Source organism: Haliotis rufescens, unplaced genomic scaffold (assembly GCF_023055435.1).
Source record: "Haliotis rufescens isolate VD_foot unplaced genomic scaffold, xgHalRufe1.0.p SCAF_10, whole genome shotgun sequence".
NCBI lineage: Eukaryota > Metazoa > Mollusca > Gastropoda > Lepetellida > Haliotidae > Haliotis > Haliotis rufescens.
This window is the reverse complement of record NW_025963780.1, coordinates 34,621,661-34,639,275: the sequence shown is the minus strand read 5'-3', so window position 1 is coordinate 34,639,275 and position 17,615 is coordinate 34,621,661. Positions and strand designations below refer to the sequence as shown.

Here is a 17,615-nt window from a genome sequence, read left to right as displayed (position 1 = left end):
ACGCCAATGCTGTAAGAACACAAATACACAAATAAACTTTGATAATATGCAATTATGTTAAAACTGTTTTTTTTAAATAAAAAGTTTGTACATAAAGTCCCATGGCCTACAAGTACTGAATAAATTGAAGACTAATTATTCGTAATAGCTTCCTTCAACCTGGGTGCGTTTATTCAGGAACAACAGAAAGTAGAGCCATTGAACTTGTGTAAGTGCAGTACACCTTTCATACTCCAACAACCTCTCAACAAGGACAACCTGGTCGTTATTAACAGGTTTTCTTTATGGGTCATAACTGACGATTTTTTAAATCTTGTGACAAAGGTGTATCTAGGGACAGTATACAATATGACGTTATTTACGTTACTTCCTTGCTTCTTTGGTAACGGAAAGGGCATCTGCAGAGCTGATTAATCGATATTCAGAGATTTACCATCATGGCAATATAACCGAGGCATCTGATTGGTCCAAATTAAGTTCGATAAGTATTATTTCATAGTGATAACCCTTAATGTAAAAAAAATATTATCTATCACTTCAACCCTTAATGACATTTTTTTTACATTAAGCGTTGTAACAAGGGTGAACCCGCAACTCTTAATGTAAAATATTTTTACATTAAGAGTATTTTTTACATTAAGGGTTGTAACAAGAGTTAACCCGCAACCCTTAATGTATTTTTTTTACATTAAGAGTAATTTTTACATTAAGGGTTGTAACAATGCCATCGTATCCAAAATGCGTAGCTCGATTTCAATTAAATTACATGTATATGCTTGGGATATGGCCATGAGTCACGATGTGTCACATACAAAATGTATTTTTGTGGCAGACAATTCTGATTTGACCACAGGTCTGACGCATACAGATTTCAGGCAATGTTTGGGACACTTGTATTTATTTCGATGATATCCCGACATACAGATTATCAAACGGTCGATTCCTTATGTCCGGCCCTGAATACAACAAATTCGTATCATATGCAGACCATTTATTGGACACGAAATAACATTTAGTCCAGCTATTTGAACATTGTGAGACAAGCCTTCATCCTCTGTTGGATAGCACTGACTGCATTAGGGGAGTCAATCTGGAAGACGTTGGAAGGTTTCGACGCAATCACGTTGACTGTGGAATTGGCATCCACTGTCGAGATAGCAACAACAAATACCTCAGCTTTGGATTTCAGATCACCAATACTGGCAGCAATGGCCTCCCGGTCCTCGCTTGTGGTGTACCCATCGGTAAACATGACGACCTTGTTGGCAGCCATAAAGCGGTCGCCATAAGAATAGCTGAAAACTTGCCTCGAAGCCGCCAGCTTGATGGCATCGCTGAAGCTCGAAGAGGGACCGTCTTCGTATGTCTGCTGCTTGATAGCTTCCAGAACATCCGACTTGCTGTTGCTATATTTATTGAGTTTGAATACTACTCTAGCCTTTGAAGAAAACACCATCAATGCAACTTGATCACCTCTAGGGCTTATGGTGGTAGAGTTTAGCATACTCTCTTGAAATCGTTTCATTTCGTCAAAGCGGGTTTTGCCGATGGAGAGCGACACATCTTCAATAAACAGGATGTCTAGCATCCTGTTATTGCAGACTGGAAAAAAGGATGTGCAATATTGAAAGATTGTTCCTGGTGGGTAGGTGAAGGGACTTACCGATACGTTGTTTGTAACAGTGTCACACATATACAGATAACCTTTGTTTCAGTGTAAAACATACATAGTTAACCTCTGTTACAGTGTTACACATGTATAGATAACCTTTGTTACAGTGATACACATACATAGTTAACCTCTGTTACAGTGTTACACATATATAGATAACCTTTGTTACAGTGTTACACATATATAGTTAACCATTGTAACAGTGTTACACATGTATAGATAACCTTTGTAACAGTGTTACATATATATAGATAACCTTTGTTACAGTGTTACACATACATGTATATAGATACACTTTGTTACAGTGTTACACATATATAGATAACCTTTGTTACAGTGTTACACATACATGTATATAGATAAACTTTGTTACAGTGATACACATGTATAAATAACCTTTGTTACAGTGTTACACATATATAGATAACCTTTGTTACAGTGTTACACATACATGTATATAGATAAATTTGTTACAGTGATACACATGTATAGATAACCTTTGTTACAGCGTGACACATATATAGATAACCATTGTAACAGTGATACACATATATAGATAACCTTTGTCACAGTGATACACATGTATAGATAACCTTTGTAACAGTGATACATATGTATAGATAACCTTTGTTACAGTGTTACACATGTATAGATAACCATTGTAACAGTGATACACATGTATAGATAACCTTTGTAACAGTGTTACATATGTATAGATAACCTTTGTTACAGTGTTACACATGTATAGATAACCATTGTAACAGTGATACACATATATAGATAACCTTTGTCACAGTGATACACATGTATAGATAACCATTGTAACAGTGATACACATGTATAGATCACCATTGTAACAGTGATACACATATATAGATAACCATTGTAACAGTGATACACATATATAGATAACCTTTGTCACAGTGATACACATGTATAGATAACCATTGTAACAGTGATACACATGTATAGATCACCATTGTAACAGTGATACACATATATAGATAACCTTTGTTACAGCGTGACACATATATAGATAACCATTGTAACAGTGATACACATATATAGATAACCTTTGTCACAGTGATACACATGTATAGATAACCTTTGTAACAGTGATACATATGTATAGATAACCTTTGTTACAGTGTTACACATGTATAGATAACCATTGTAACAGTGATACACATGTATAGATAACCTTTGTAACAGTGTTACATATGTATAGATAACCTTTGTTACAGTGTTACACATGTATAGATAACCATTGTAACAGTGATACACATATATAGATAACCTTTGTCACAGTGATACACATGTATAGATAACCATTGTAACAGTGATACACATGTATAGATAACCTTTGTTACAGTGATACATATATATAGATACACTTTGTAACAGTGATACACATGTATAGATCACCATTGTAACAGTGATACACATATATAGATAACCATTGTAACAGTGATACACATGTATAGATAACCTTTGTAACAGTGATACACATGTATAGATCACCATTGTAACAGTGATACACATATATAGATAACCTTAAGTTTGTAACAGTGTTACACATATATAGATACACTTTGTTACAGTGTTACACATGTATAGATAACCATTGTAACAGTGTTACACATATATAGATAACCTTTGTTACAGTGTTACACATATATAGATAACCTTTGTTACAGTGATACACATGTATAGATCACCATTGTAACAGTGATACACATATATAGATAACCTTTGTTACAGTGTTACACATATATAGATAACCATTGTAACAGTGATACACATGTATAGATCACCATTGTAACAGTGTTACACATATATAGATAACCTTTGTTACAGTGATACACATGTATAGATCACCATTGTAACAGTGATACACATGTATAGATAACCATTGTAACAGTGATACACATGTATAGATAACCATTGTAACAGTGATACACATATATAGATAACGATTGTAACAGTGATACACATGTATAGATAACCTTTGTTACAGTGATACACATGTATAGATCACCATTGTAACAGTGATACACATATATAGATAACCATTGTAACAGTGATACACATATATAGATAACCATTGTAACAGTGATACACATGTATAGATAACCTTTGTTACAGTGATACACATGTATAGATAACCTTTGTAACAGTGATACATATGTATAGATAACCTTTGTTACAGTGATACACATGTATAGATAACCTTTGTAACAGTGATACACATGTATAGATAACCTTTGTAACAGTGATACACATGTATAGATAACCTTTGTAACAGTGATACACATGTATAGATAACCATTGTAACAGTGTTACACATATATAGATAACCATTGTAACAGTGTGACACATATATAGATAACCTTAAGTTTGTAACAGTGTTACACATATATAGATACACTTTGTTACAGTGTTACACATGTATAGATAACCATTGTAACAGTGTTACACATATATAGATAACCATTGTAACAGTGATACACATACATAGTTAACCTCTGTTACAGTGATACACATACATAGTTAACCTCTGTTACAGTGTTACACATATATAGATAACCTTTGTAACAGTGTTACACATATATAGATAACCTTTGTTACAGTGTTACACATATATAGATAACCATTGTAACAGTGATACACATATATAGATAACCATTGTAACAGTGTTACACATATATAGATAACCATTGTAACAGTGTTACACATGTATAGATAACCATTGTAACAGTGTTACACATATATAGATAACCATTGTAACAGTGTTACACATATATAGATAACCATTGTAACAGTGATACACATATATAGATAACCATTGTAACAGTGTTACACATATATAGATAACCATTGTAACAGTGTTACACATATATAGATAACCTTTGTTACAGTGATACACATACATAGTTAACCTCTGTTACAGTGTTACACATATATAGATAACCTTTGTAACAGTGTTACACATATATAGATAACCATTATAACAGTGTTACACATATATAGATAACAATGAAAGAGCCACTCCATTATGTCGCTTAAGATACTGTGTCTCAATACACTGCACATAAACTCGATGCAGTGGTTGTTCAGATAGCCTCTAATTGAAAAACTGAGTCTAGGCCGATTTGATATGCCACTTCGCTTGGTTGACACCCACAACAGCAGTAGAGAACCATCAACAAAATCAACATTGACATTGAGATTATGTCCCACACCCTTTGTTTTTTTAAGTAAACTGTGGAATGCCTTGTCTTGACATGCACACGAGGATCGTCAGACAAATAAATGTGTGCAAAAGTGCACAAAACAATTCTATCCTGAAGAGCCCCAACGTTAATCAAACCACGCCCTCCCATAATGATTGGTAAATATACGCGATTGAGGGAAGAGCGAGGATAGTGGGATCTATTGTCTGACATTATTCTTCGTGTGAGGGTGTCAGTACCTTGAATTTCTTGTTTCGTCCAATGAACAACACTTCTACTTCCACAAGAGGTTTCTCAATTCTATGCCGTGAAATAATAGTGACAAGCTCGCTCACTGTACATGAGTGGCACGGGTGGCCCAGTCGACATGGGCGTCTCAAATCGTAGTGTAGAGTTGTGTCCCTTTAGCATGTTTTTTGTTGGTTGGATAACACAAAGCAATATCCCAGCTATTTGACGGCGGTCTATAAATAATCGAGTCAATCCAGTGATTTAAACCGTGTGCATCGACCTACTTTTGGGATACGATAGCATGAATCAACCAAGACAGCTAGCCTGACCAACGAGTCAGCATTGGTTGCTGAAGACCTATTCTCTACCCGGATCTTCATAGGTCCTTAAGCATGTCAGAATTCTTAATCTCGGCTTCTAATCCAAGATATTGATTCTTGTTTTGTCAACACCATATCCGTGCTAGTGGGTGTCACCAAATTGGAAACGTCTAAGACCTACATCAATTCGGGTATCCCCTTACGTCAATGTTATACACCGTTATATAACTAAAACAATGTTACAAGCTGCGTTAAAGTGAACCCATTCCATCATTGCCATTCTGAAACCTACCTGTACAGTTCACACCCGAGAAATTAGGCCGACAGGCGCAGCTGTATCCGGTTCCTCTCTGTGTGCATGTGCCTCCATTAGCACACGGTCTCAGAATACCGCAGGGATCATTGTTGACTGCAAAAGGATATATGAAGCTTAATTATCTTCCAAACAGTGTTTCGAAATAAGAAAGAAAGATTAAACGACAGCATATTCGCAAATACATATTTTAAGGGTGATAATCAGTGTCTGAAGGGTTATAACGAGGGTGTGGTCGCCATGCCATTTTTTAAAGGTGATTATCAGGGCGTTGTCTCCATGACAGTTTTTAAAGGGTGATAATCAGTGTGTGAACGCCATGACAGTTTTTTAAAAGCCGATAATCAGGGCGTCGTCTCATGACAAATGTTAAAGGGTTATAATCAAGGCGTGGTCTTCATGGCAGTTTTTTAAGTGTGGTAATCATTCCGTGTGAACACCGTGAAGGGTGATACTCGGACTGTGGTCGCTTTGACAGTTTCAAAGGAGTGAAAATCAGTGTTTGGTTTAACAGTTAAGAATGAGGGGGGGGAAGGGTATCGTCGCCATGACAGTTTCAAAAGGCTGGAAATCAGGGTATGATCACTATGATAGTTCCCAATGGGTGAAAATCGGGGTGTGAATGCTATGACAGTTTCGAAGTGGTGATAATCAGTGTGTGAACGCCATGCCATTTTTTAAACGATGATAATCAGGATATGAACGCTATGACAGTCTTCAAAGAGTGATAATCAGGGTGTGAACGCCATGACAATTTTTCAAAGAGTGATAAATCAGGGCGTGAACGGCATGACATTTTTTAAACGGTAATATTAAGCGCGTGACTGCCATGGCAGGTTTTAAACGGCGATAATCAGGGTGTGAACGCTATGACAGTTTTTAAACGGTGATAATCAGGGTGTAAACGCTATGATAGTTTTTCAACGGTGATAATCAGGGTGTGAACGCTATGACAGTTTCGAAGGGGTGAAAACAAGGATGCGGTTGCCATGACAGTTTTGAAGTAGCGAAAATCAGTGTTTGGTCACCATGACAGTTTCGAGGGGGTGAGAATCAGGGAGGTGTTAATCAAAAGGATAGGACGAATTAGAAACGGCGGTTCGGTTTCTGTTGTCTTGTCAAATTCTTCATTGACTACTTCGCTGACATTATTCCTGCACCATCCAACAAGTATATAAAACATTTCAGTGTAAAGTAGTACTCCAAGACTTACAAAAGCAAAATCCTGCTCTTCTGTGGGGCGTGGAGAGATAGTATATCTCTTTACCGTTACACATCCTCGTCTCGATTGTATGTGGCCTGTAACACGCCCTCACCCTAACTCTATTACACACCATAGACGTGCCATTGTTTTCACCTTGAAACAAACAGAATTAGTGTTAGTTAATATAGGTTAGAACTACATTAAATGATATTGCCTTTAATGTCCGCAGAACTATTATAATCCTTTTTCAAAATATTTGCAACATAAAATACTTAGTTATGACTTTTTGTTTATAAGAAGTTGATTAACTATATTAATTATATAGATGGAATGCAGAAAGTCATTTAATGTTTGCCTGATAATGTTACTACCACAGTGAAGGCAGATGACACACGCCACCACACAGTATCACACATCAGCATACGCACACTTGTCAATACATCACCGCAAAATGCGAACGTTAACACGAACCTTCACACTTCACAACAAATCACCGCGCATCACGCATCATCACAAATCACCGTGCATCACACATCACCGCGCATCACCGTACATCACACATCAACACACATCAACACACACCAACACATCTCCACACATCAACACACACCAACACACATCAACACACACCAACGCATGTCAGCACACACCAACAGACATCAAAACAACCAACACAAATATACTCACATCAACACACACCAACAAAAATCTACACATATCAACACACCCCAACACCCATTAGCATACACCAACACACATCAGCAAACATAACCCCCATCTACACACACCAACACACATCAGTTCACATCAACACACGCCAGCACACGTTAATGCACATCTACACACACAAACATACATCTACTCAGATCACAACAACCACCACAATCCAACACATATCAACACACACCAACACACATCAGTTCACATCAACACATACCAACACACGAACAACAAATCTACACACACCAAAATACATCTACACACATCAACACATACCAACACACATCAGCACATACAACATACGCCAACACAACTGACACACATCGACACACATCAGCACACACCAAAACACATCTACACACATCAACACACACCAACGCACATCAGCACACACCAACACACGCCAGCACACGTTAATGCACATCTACACACACCAACATACATCTACAAACATCAACACACACCATCACACAAACAAACAGGCACGAACATACACCAATACACACCAACACACATCAACACACATATCTACACATCAACGCATACATTAATACACATCTACAACAACAGCATACATCTACACACACCAACACAAATCAACACATACCAACACAAATCTCCACGCATCAACACGCACTAACACACATCAGCACACATATCACACATCTACACACACCAACACAAATCAACTCAGATCACCACAACAACCACACACCAGCACATATCAACACAAATCAGCACATACCAACACACATCAACACACACCAACACACATCTACACACACCAACACACATCAGTACACATCAACACGCACCAACACACATCAACACACACCAACACATACTCGCACACATCAACACACGTCAGTACACATCAACACACGCCAACACAAGAACCACAAATCTACACATACCAACACACATCAGCACACACAAACAGAATCCACACACCAACAAAACCCTCACACACCAACACACACTCACATATATAAACACACATTAGCACACGACAACACACATCAACACAACCAACACACATCAACACGCATCAAACACACCACTATGTTGTAACACACCACCACACCATGTAATCACACCACTATGTTGTCACACACCATCACACCATATAACCACACCACTATGTTGTCACACACCATCACACCATGTAATCACACCACTATGTTGTCACACACCATCACACCATATAACCACACCACTATGTTGTCACACACCATCACACCATATAACCACACCACTATGTTGTCACACACCATCACACCATGTAATCACACCACTATGTTGTCACACACCATCACACCATGTAATCACACCACTATGTTGTCACACACCATCACACCATGTAACCACACCACTATGTTGTCACACACCATCACACCATGTAATCACACCACTATGTTGTCACACACGATCACACCATGTAATCACACCACTATGTTGTCACACACCATCACACCATATAACCACACCACTATGTTGTCACACACCATCACACCATATAACCACACCACTATGTTGTCACACACCATCACACCATGTAACCACACCACTATGTTGTCACACACCATCACACCATATAACCACACCACTATGTTGTCACACACCATCACACCATATAACCACACCACTATGTTGTCACACACCATCACACTATGTAATCACACCACTATGTTGTCACACACCATCACACCATGTAATCACACCACTATGTTGTCACACACGATCACACCATGTAATCACAACACTCTGTTGTCACACACCATCACACCATGTAACCACACCACTATGTTGTAACACACCACCACACCATGTAATCACACCACTATGTTGTCACACACCATCACACCATATAACCACACCACTATGTTGTCACACACCATCACACCATGTAATCACACCACTATGTTGTCACACACCATCACACCATATAACCACACCACTATGTTGTCACACACCATCACACCATATAACCACACCACTATGTTGTCACACACCATCACACCATGTAATCACACCACTATGTTGTCACACACCATCACACCATGTAATCACACCACTATGTTGTCACACACCATCACACCATGTAACCACACCACTATGTTGTCACACACCATCACACCATGTAATCACACCACTATGTTGTCACACACGATCACACCATGTAATCACGCCACTATGTTGTCACACACCATCACACCATATAACCACACCACTATGTTGTCACACACCATCACACCATATAACCACACCACTATGTTGTCACACACCATCACACCATGTAACCACACCACTATGTTGTCACACACCATCACACCATATAACCACACCACTATGTTGTCACACACCATCACACCATATAACCACACCACTATGTTGTCACACACCATCACACTATGTAATCACACCACTATGTTGTCACACACCATCACACCATGTAATCACACCACTATGTTGTCACACACGATCACACCATGTAATCACAACACTCTGTTGTCACACACCATCACACCATGTAACCACACCACTATGTTGTAACACACCATCACACCATGTAACCACACCACTATGTTGTCACACACTATCACACTATGTTATCACACCACTATGATGCCACCACCATCACACCCTGTAACCACACCACTATGTTGTCACACACCATCACACTATGTTATCACACCACTATGATGCCACCACCATCACACCATGTAATCACACCACTATGTTGTCACACACCATCACACTATGTTATCACACCACTATGATGCCACCACCATCACACCATGTAACCACACCACTATGTTGTCACACACCACCACACTATGTTATCACACCACTATGATGCCACCACCATCACACCCTGTAACCACACCACTATGTTGTCACACACCATCACACCATGTAATCACACCACTATGTTGTCACACACCATCACACTATGATGCCACCACAATCACACCCTGTAACCACACCACTATGTTGTCACACACCATCACACCATGTAACCACACCACTATGTTGTCACACACCATCACACTATGTTATCACACCACTATGATGCCACCACCATCACACCCTGTAACCACACCACTATGTTGTCACACACCATCACACCCTGTAACCACACCACTATGTTGTCACACACCATCACACCCTGTAACCACACCACTATGTTGTCACACACCATCACACCATGTAATCACACCACTATGTTGTCACACACCATCACACTATGATGCCACCACAATCACACCCTGTAACCACACCACTATGTTGTCACACACCACCACACTATGTTATCACACCACTATGATGCCACCACCATCACACCCTGTAACCACACCACTATGATGCCACCACCATCACACCATATAATCACACCACTATGTTGTCACACACCATCACACCCTGTAACCACACCACTATGTTGTCACACACCATCACACTATGTAATCACACCACTATGTTGTCACACACCATCACACTATGTAATCACACCACTCTGTTGTCACACACCATCACACCATATAACCACACCACTATGTTGTAACACACCACCACACCATGTAACCACACCATTATGATGCCACCACCATCACACCCTGTAACCACACCACTATGTTGTCACACACCATCACACTATGTAATCACACCACTATGATGCCACCACCATCACACCATGTAACCACACCATTTAACCACATCACTATGATGCCGCCACCATCACACCATGTAACCACACCATATAACCACACCACTATGTTGTCACACACCATCACACTATGTAATCACACCACCACACCATATAACCCCACCACTATGATGTCACACACCATCACACCATATAACCACACCACTATGCTGACACAAACCGCCACACCATGAAACCACACCACTATGTTGTCACAGACTGCCACTCCATTTAACCACACCACTATGATGCCACCACCCTCACACCATGTAACCACACCATGTAACCACACCACTATGATGCCACCACCATCACACCATGTAACCACACCACTATGATGAAACCACCATCACACCATGTGACCACACCATGTAACCACGCCACTATGTTGTCACACACCGCCCCACCATGTAACCACACCACTATGTTGCCATCGCCATCACACCATGTAACCACGCCACTATGTTGCCATCACCATCACACCATGTAACCACACCACTATGATGTGACAAACCATCTCACCAGGTAACCACACCACTATGTTGTCGCGCACCACCACACCATGTAACCACACCACTATGTTGTCACGCACCACCACACCATGTAACCACACCACTATGTTGTCACGCACCACCACACCATGTAACCACATGTCTTACTCTGTCTGTAAATCGGGATTTGGGTTCCACACATATTGGAGTTTCCAGGGTCCTGGCTGAGCAGCTCCCACTTCCCTGGGGCCCCATACCAGCCCGGGGTCAGCTTGCTGTCATCGATGAGGAGAGGATATCCTGGCGTGCTGGGGCTTCGAGACTCGATGTTGTCAAGTTCTTTGAAGTCCTTACATGGATCTGCCACTGTTAAAAGGACACAGCTCAAGTCAGCATCAGTCAGTTCTATTTACTGCTTTAAAGGCGTGATAATCCAGTTTGTTTATTTGTTATTTAGTTTGTTTGTTTGTTTGTTTGTTTTGTTTTGTTCAACGCCGCACACAGCAATAGTCCAGTCATAAGACCGTAAATAATCAACTCTGTGCCAGTAATTGACAACATAAGCACTGGTTTACGCAATTGGGGTATGATGACATGCATCAACCAAGTCAGCGAACCTGACCACCCGATCCCGTTAGGCGCCTCTTATGACAAGCATGGGCTGTTGAAGACGTCCCAAAAGTGTAAACAACGCATTCCACTGTCTCTACACACTCGCGAGCGAAGGATGCTGTGGGTAAATCAATATCTCCGCAGGCGGGTCGGGCGTTGTCGACATGTCCTTTTCACAGGTGAATCCAGATACTGTCTGGACGTCACCCTGGCCGGGACCCTGGCAGGACATGTGCCTTGGGAGGAACAGCTACGATACACAAACTGTACAATTGTGGTGCTGGGTTGTTTCATGGACTCAGTGGATTCAAGGCATGAGAATTGCAGCAACTCATCTTTGATTTGTTTTAAAATAAACAAATCTTCACAAAAACTAAAATGACAATTGGTCTCAAACGTGGGGAAGGAGATGCCTACCTTACGAAGTACCAGTTAGTTCAAGACAAATAATTTGGAAATGAAATATGGCTGCTGGTCGCCATATTGGAAAATACAAAACATCATGAGACATCCATCGTAATCTTCTCCTCCTCATAAACCACGTGATCAATGAAGCTGAAACTTGTTTCTTACCGCCAATGGTGACACTTGAATTTGTTTGCATTCATTTATCATAATAATCTGATTTTCAAATCACTTCTGATTGAATATGTCGACGCCAATATTTCGTACTCAACATACTTTGAAGAGCTGGTGATCTAATTAAAACTTATTGCTATTGGTTATTTCATAAAACAAAACGTTAAGTTTCAATAGGTCAAAGATATGCGATACGTGTGAGCGACAGTAACCAACTTACCCTGGCTGTAGCACGAGTGACAAATCAGCAAAAGAAGCAGCAGGGTTATCGGATCCTGGAAGAATCAACATTTGAGACAAAACTGAAAGTCTGCTTCAAAATTAAAGCAATTAAATTTGTGAAAAAACAGGGACATTTGTTTTCCATCAATTCTCAGCAGCAGCAATCATAAAAAATACGAACCAAATATATATGTTATTGGAAAATAATGTTGGTGGCCTGTTATTCGACAAACGGTGCGTCAAAACGCAGCCATTGTCGATTTGCAATGTTTCAAACGGCAATGTTTTCACACTTGTTCAAAAATGTCACGGAGGAAAACACTAAAGCAAAATGCACGTGCAAGCTATGGCATCCGTAACTCGTGGTAGTGGCTATAAAAAGGCAAGCATAAGCCAATAATCTGTTATTCAATTGTCAACATCAAGTTAAAAAATGCCGAGGCTCAGCGCCACCGATCGGAACATCGCCACAGGACCCATCCAAAGAGGGAAATCGCAGTCTTCTGTTGCGCGCCATTTAAACGTCCACCACAGCACCTTTGGGACCGATACACACAGTTCACTGCAGACCGTCCGAGTACCGCCCGACCAAGAGTTACCACCCCTGCACAGGATCGCTACATTCGAGTGTTCCACCTACGTCATCGCAATGCCACAGCTACTGAGACTGCAGGACGTACCCCTTGTTTGAGGAGGATATCGGACCAGACATTCAGGAACCATCTTCGCGAGGCTGAAATCCGACCAAGAAGACCAGTTATCGTCCCTGTTTTGCAACAGATTCGACAGCGACGCTTGGTGCCATACCTTACAGCCTTGGAATTTGAGAAACTGGAGACGAGTGTGGTTTAGCGAGGAATCACGATTTCTTCTACACCGGCGAGATGGAAGACAACTTGTTTACCGTCGTCGAAATGAGCGTTTTGCCCCACATAGTGTACATGAATTGCCATGGCCGTCGAGATCTCCAGATCTCAACCCAATCGAACACGTCTGGGATGAACTCGATCGACGTGTACGTCAACGTCAGAACACACCGCAAACACTCCCACAACTGGCCAACGCGTTACAAGCAGAACGGCGCAGAATTCAGCATGGCAGAATTTGTACACTTATCCAGTCAGTGCCGAGGAGATGCAGAGCTGTGATTGCTGTCCGCTCACACGAGATACTGAGTTCAGCGCACCCTTGTGGCCTTATGTGACATGACAGTGAACAGTTTTCAATGCCTTTGTACAACGACAACATGTGACTATCGATCATGTCTATTTAACCATCACTCATTCCTGCAACCGTTTGTAAAAGATAATGAGTGGCTGGGTAATTTTTTGTAAAAATGAATTGATTCAATGAAGGACTGAAGTGAGAAATCATTTCCAACCACATGCCCTCTACCATGTTTGAAATGTTGTAAATTTGTGCTGAAAAATCTTAATTTATTGATTTTCAAAGGTAAGATGTCTAAGATTCCCCCTTGCAGTGCTATATTGTGAAAATTGGTTTGTTTAAGTTTTCAAAGTTTTAAATCAAATTATATTTTGAAACATAAAACCATGTTTATGTTTTTACGCAGCTTTTAGCAATATTCCAGCAATATTACGGCGGGGGACACCAGAAATGGCCTTCACACATTGTACCCATGTCAAGAATCGAACCCGGGTCTTCGGCGTGCCGAGCGAACGCTTTGACCACTAGGCTACCCGACTGCCCCTTAAACCAATGTAGAAGTATTCTTTGAGCTTTGACCAAGAGCCAGTACAATTCCTTTTTTTCATATAATATCGTTTAACATATTTTCAATTAAAAATCAAACATATGATGAAATCAGCTAAGATACATAGTTCCTCTTGCTCTTCAGTTTATTTTGAGAATCAGTTTGTGCCTCATGGAAAGATAAAACAAATCCCTCACAAATGTTGAGTAGTATATCATGAAGAGGCAAAAGTTACTGGAGACCTTAAGAATGATTAAGGGGAGACAACCATGGGATTCTATCAACATATTCTGCCCAGGATTCCACACAGTGAGGATCCTGGGAGCTTTTTCTGCCCCGGAACACGGGGAGAGAGACAAGTGTTACTTGGGTATGATGTACATAAACAATTGGAAAGTTGATTATCAATAAAAATAGATTCACCTGTATACCTACAAGCAGATATATATCATAATATGCACATATATATTCCAAAAGGCAGATATATATTCCAACAAGTAGGCATATATTCCTACAAGTCGATATATATTCCAAAAAGCAGGTATATATTCCAACAAGTAGGTATATATTCCAACAAGCAGGTATATGTTCCTAAAAGCCGATATATATTCCAAAAAGCAGGTATATATTCCAACAAGTAGGTATATATTCCTACAAGCCGATATATATTCCAACGCGAAGGTATATATCCCAATAAGCACGTATATACTAGTATTCCTACAAGCAGGTAGAGTATATATTCAAACAAGTAGGTATATATTCCAACTCGCAGTTATTTGTTCAAACAAGTAGGTTTATATTCCAACATGTAAGTATATATTCCAACCAGAAGACGTATATTTCATCAAGCAAGTATATATTCCAACACGCAGGTATATATTTCAACAAGTAGGTATATATTCCTACAATTAGGTATATATTCCAACAAGCAGGTATATATTCCTAAAAGCCGATATATATTCCAACATATTAGGTACTAGTATATATTCCTACAAGACGATCTATATTCCATCAGGCCGGTATATATTCTAATAAGTACGTATATATTCCTACAAGCAGGCACAGTTTATATTTAAACAAGTAGGTATATATTCCAACACGCAGTTATTTGCTCCAACAAGTAGGTTTATATTCCAATAAGCAGGTATATATTCCAACAAGAAGAGAAATATTCCAACTAGTAAGTAAATATTCCAACAACTAGGTACACGTTCTAACAAGTAAGTATATATTCCAACAAGAATGTAGAAATAAAACAAACAAACTGTAGTATTTGCGATTTGTCAAATTAACCGTGATACAGTGTATCTAAGGTGGGGTGAGGTGAAATGGGGTTTAACGTCGCGTCCAAGATTATTTCACTTATATAGCGACGTGCATGTACGTGTGTGTGTTTGTGTGGCTGCTTGAACTAGTCCGGACTGATGCCGATTTATAGTGCGAGCTCACTGAGATACCATGCCGCAGTTTAACATGAATACCCCACTCAGACACAGTATACTGACTCTGAGCCGACCAGTCCTTGTTTTAGCCCCTTAATGCCGAGCGCCAGACAGGGTAACAACAAGTACCATCTTTTAACGTCTTTTGGTACGACGCGGTCGGGGATCGAACTCCGGACCTTCCGCTCTCCGGGCGGACGCTCTACCACTAGACCACGGAGGCGGTCCGTTGAGCTAAGGCCATTGTTGAATGTTGCAGAACAGCCTACCGGATGCGCGACGGAGATGTGGGAACATTAATTCCGAATTAGAGTGCGACAATTACATAATACATTGTTCCATAATTTCAATCCGGAATCATGAGACCGGAAGTCCGCATCAGATTTTAGTATACACTTAGTATAAGAAAGTATACACTTGAAAATTGAATTTAACGAACATATTACAAACGTTATGAATATGTTACTGGGCGGAAAAAAGTTGCCGAAATACTGCAAACTTAAGGCCCAAAACACAAGTTGCCACATGCAACATAGGTGTGTTAGGTGGCCCGGCAGTTGTAGCCTCAATCACACAGACAATTCGACCGCCATGCAACCTTCTGGCGACCAAACTATTTGACAATCGCAGTGAGGTTTCAAGGATCTCTGAAAGGTTTCATTGAGGTCGCGAGAAGGTTTCAGAGCGGTCGCAAGACCCATTCGGTCGCAACCTGTCTTTTGAACATGCACAAAACACTGCCTGCGACCGATTTGGTCGCTCGAGGTTTCATTAGTCTCCTAGAGGTCTCCTAGAGGCCTCCTAGAGGTCTCCTAGTGGTCCCCATGTGGTGTTATTCTAATAGCAGATTGGTTTCCACTGTGCGGTGATCGTTTTCGTCTGCACAAGGGTGTTGACTCTTTGCAACCTTGTGGCGACCTATCGGTGATTTATCAGTGATGAGGTGGTGATCCACCGGCAGTGTCGGTTCCCTTGTAGAATGCAATTTAATTAGCCTTATACAGAAGTTTATAGCATACAGAAAACAACTTACCTTCTCCATTGTCAGCAGTTATACCCAGTGTGATGCTACTGCAATGGGTTTATATGCTAGAGTTGACGTGTAACACGTGCTGCTTCTGAAATAGCTTGGCTGTTATATTCAGTTATTAAACCA

At 40.3% G+C, this 17,615-nt stretch overlaps 1 protein-coding gene across 1 annotated transcript; it reads right to left on the bottom strand.

Moving 5' to 3' along the window:
• Positions 1-976: 976 nt before the first annotated feature.
• Positions 977-17,587, bottom strand: LOC124131124 (von Willebrand factor A domain-containing protein 2-like). The gene is made up of 6 exons (XM_046494216.2): positions 17,493-17,587; positions 13,302-13,356; positions 12,059-12,256; positions 6,983-7,126; positions 5,749-5,865; positions 977-1,602 (listed from the first exon to the last, which is right to left on the bottom strand). The coding sequence occupies exons 1-6, from the start codon at positions 17,499-17,501 to the stop codon at positions 1,022-1,024; spliced, it is 1,104 nt and encodes a 367-aa protein (XP_046350172.2). The 5' UTR covers positions 17,502-17,587; the 3' UTR covers positions 977-1,021.
• Positions 17,588-17,615: the final 28 nt, after the last annotated feature.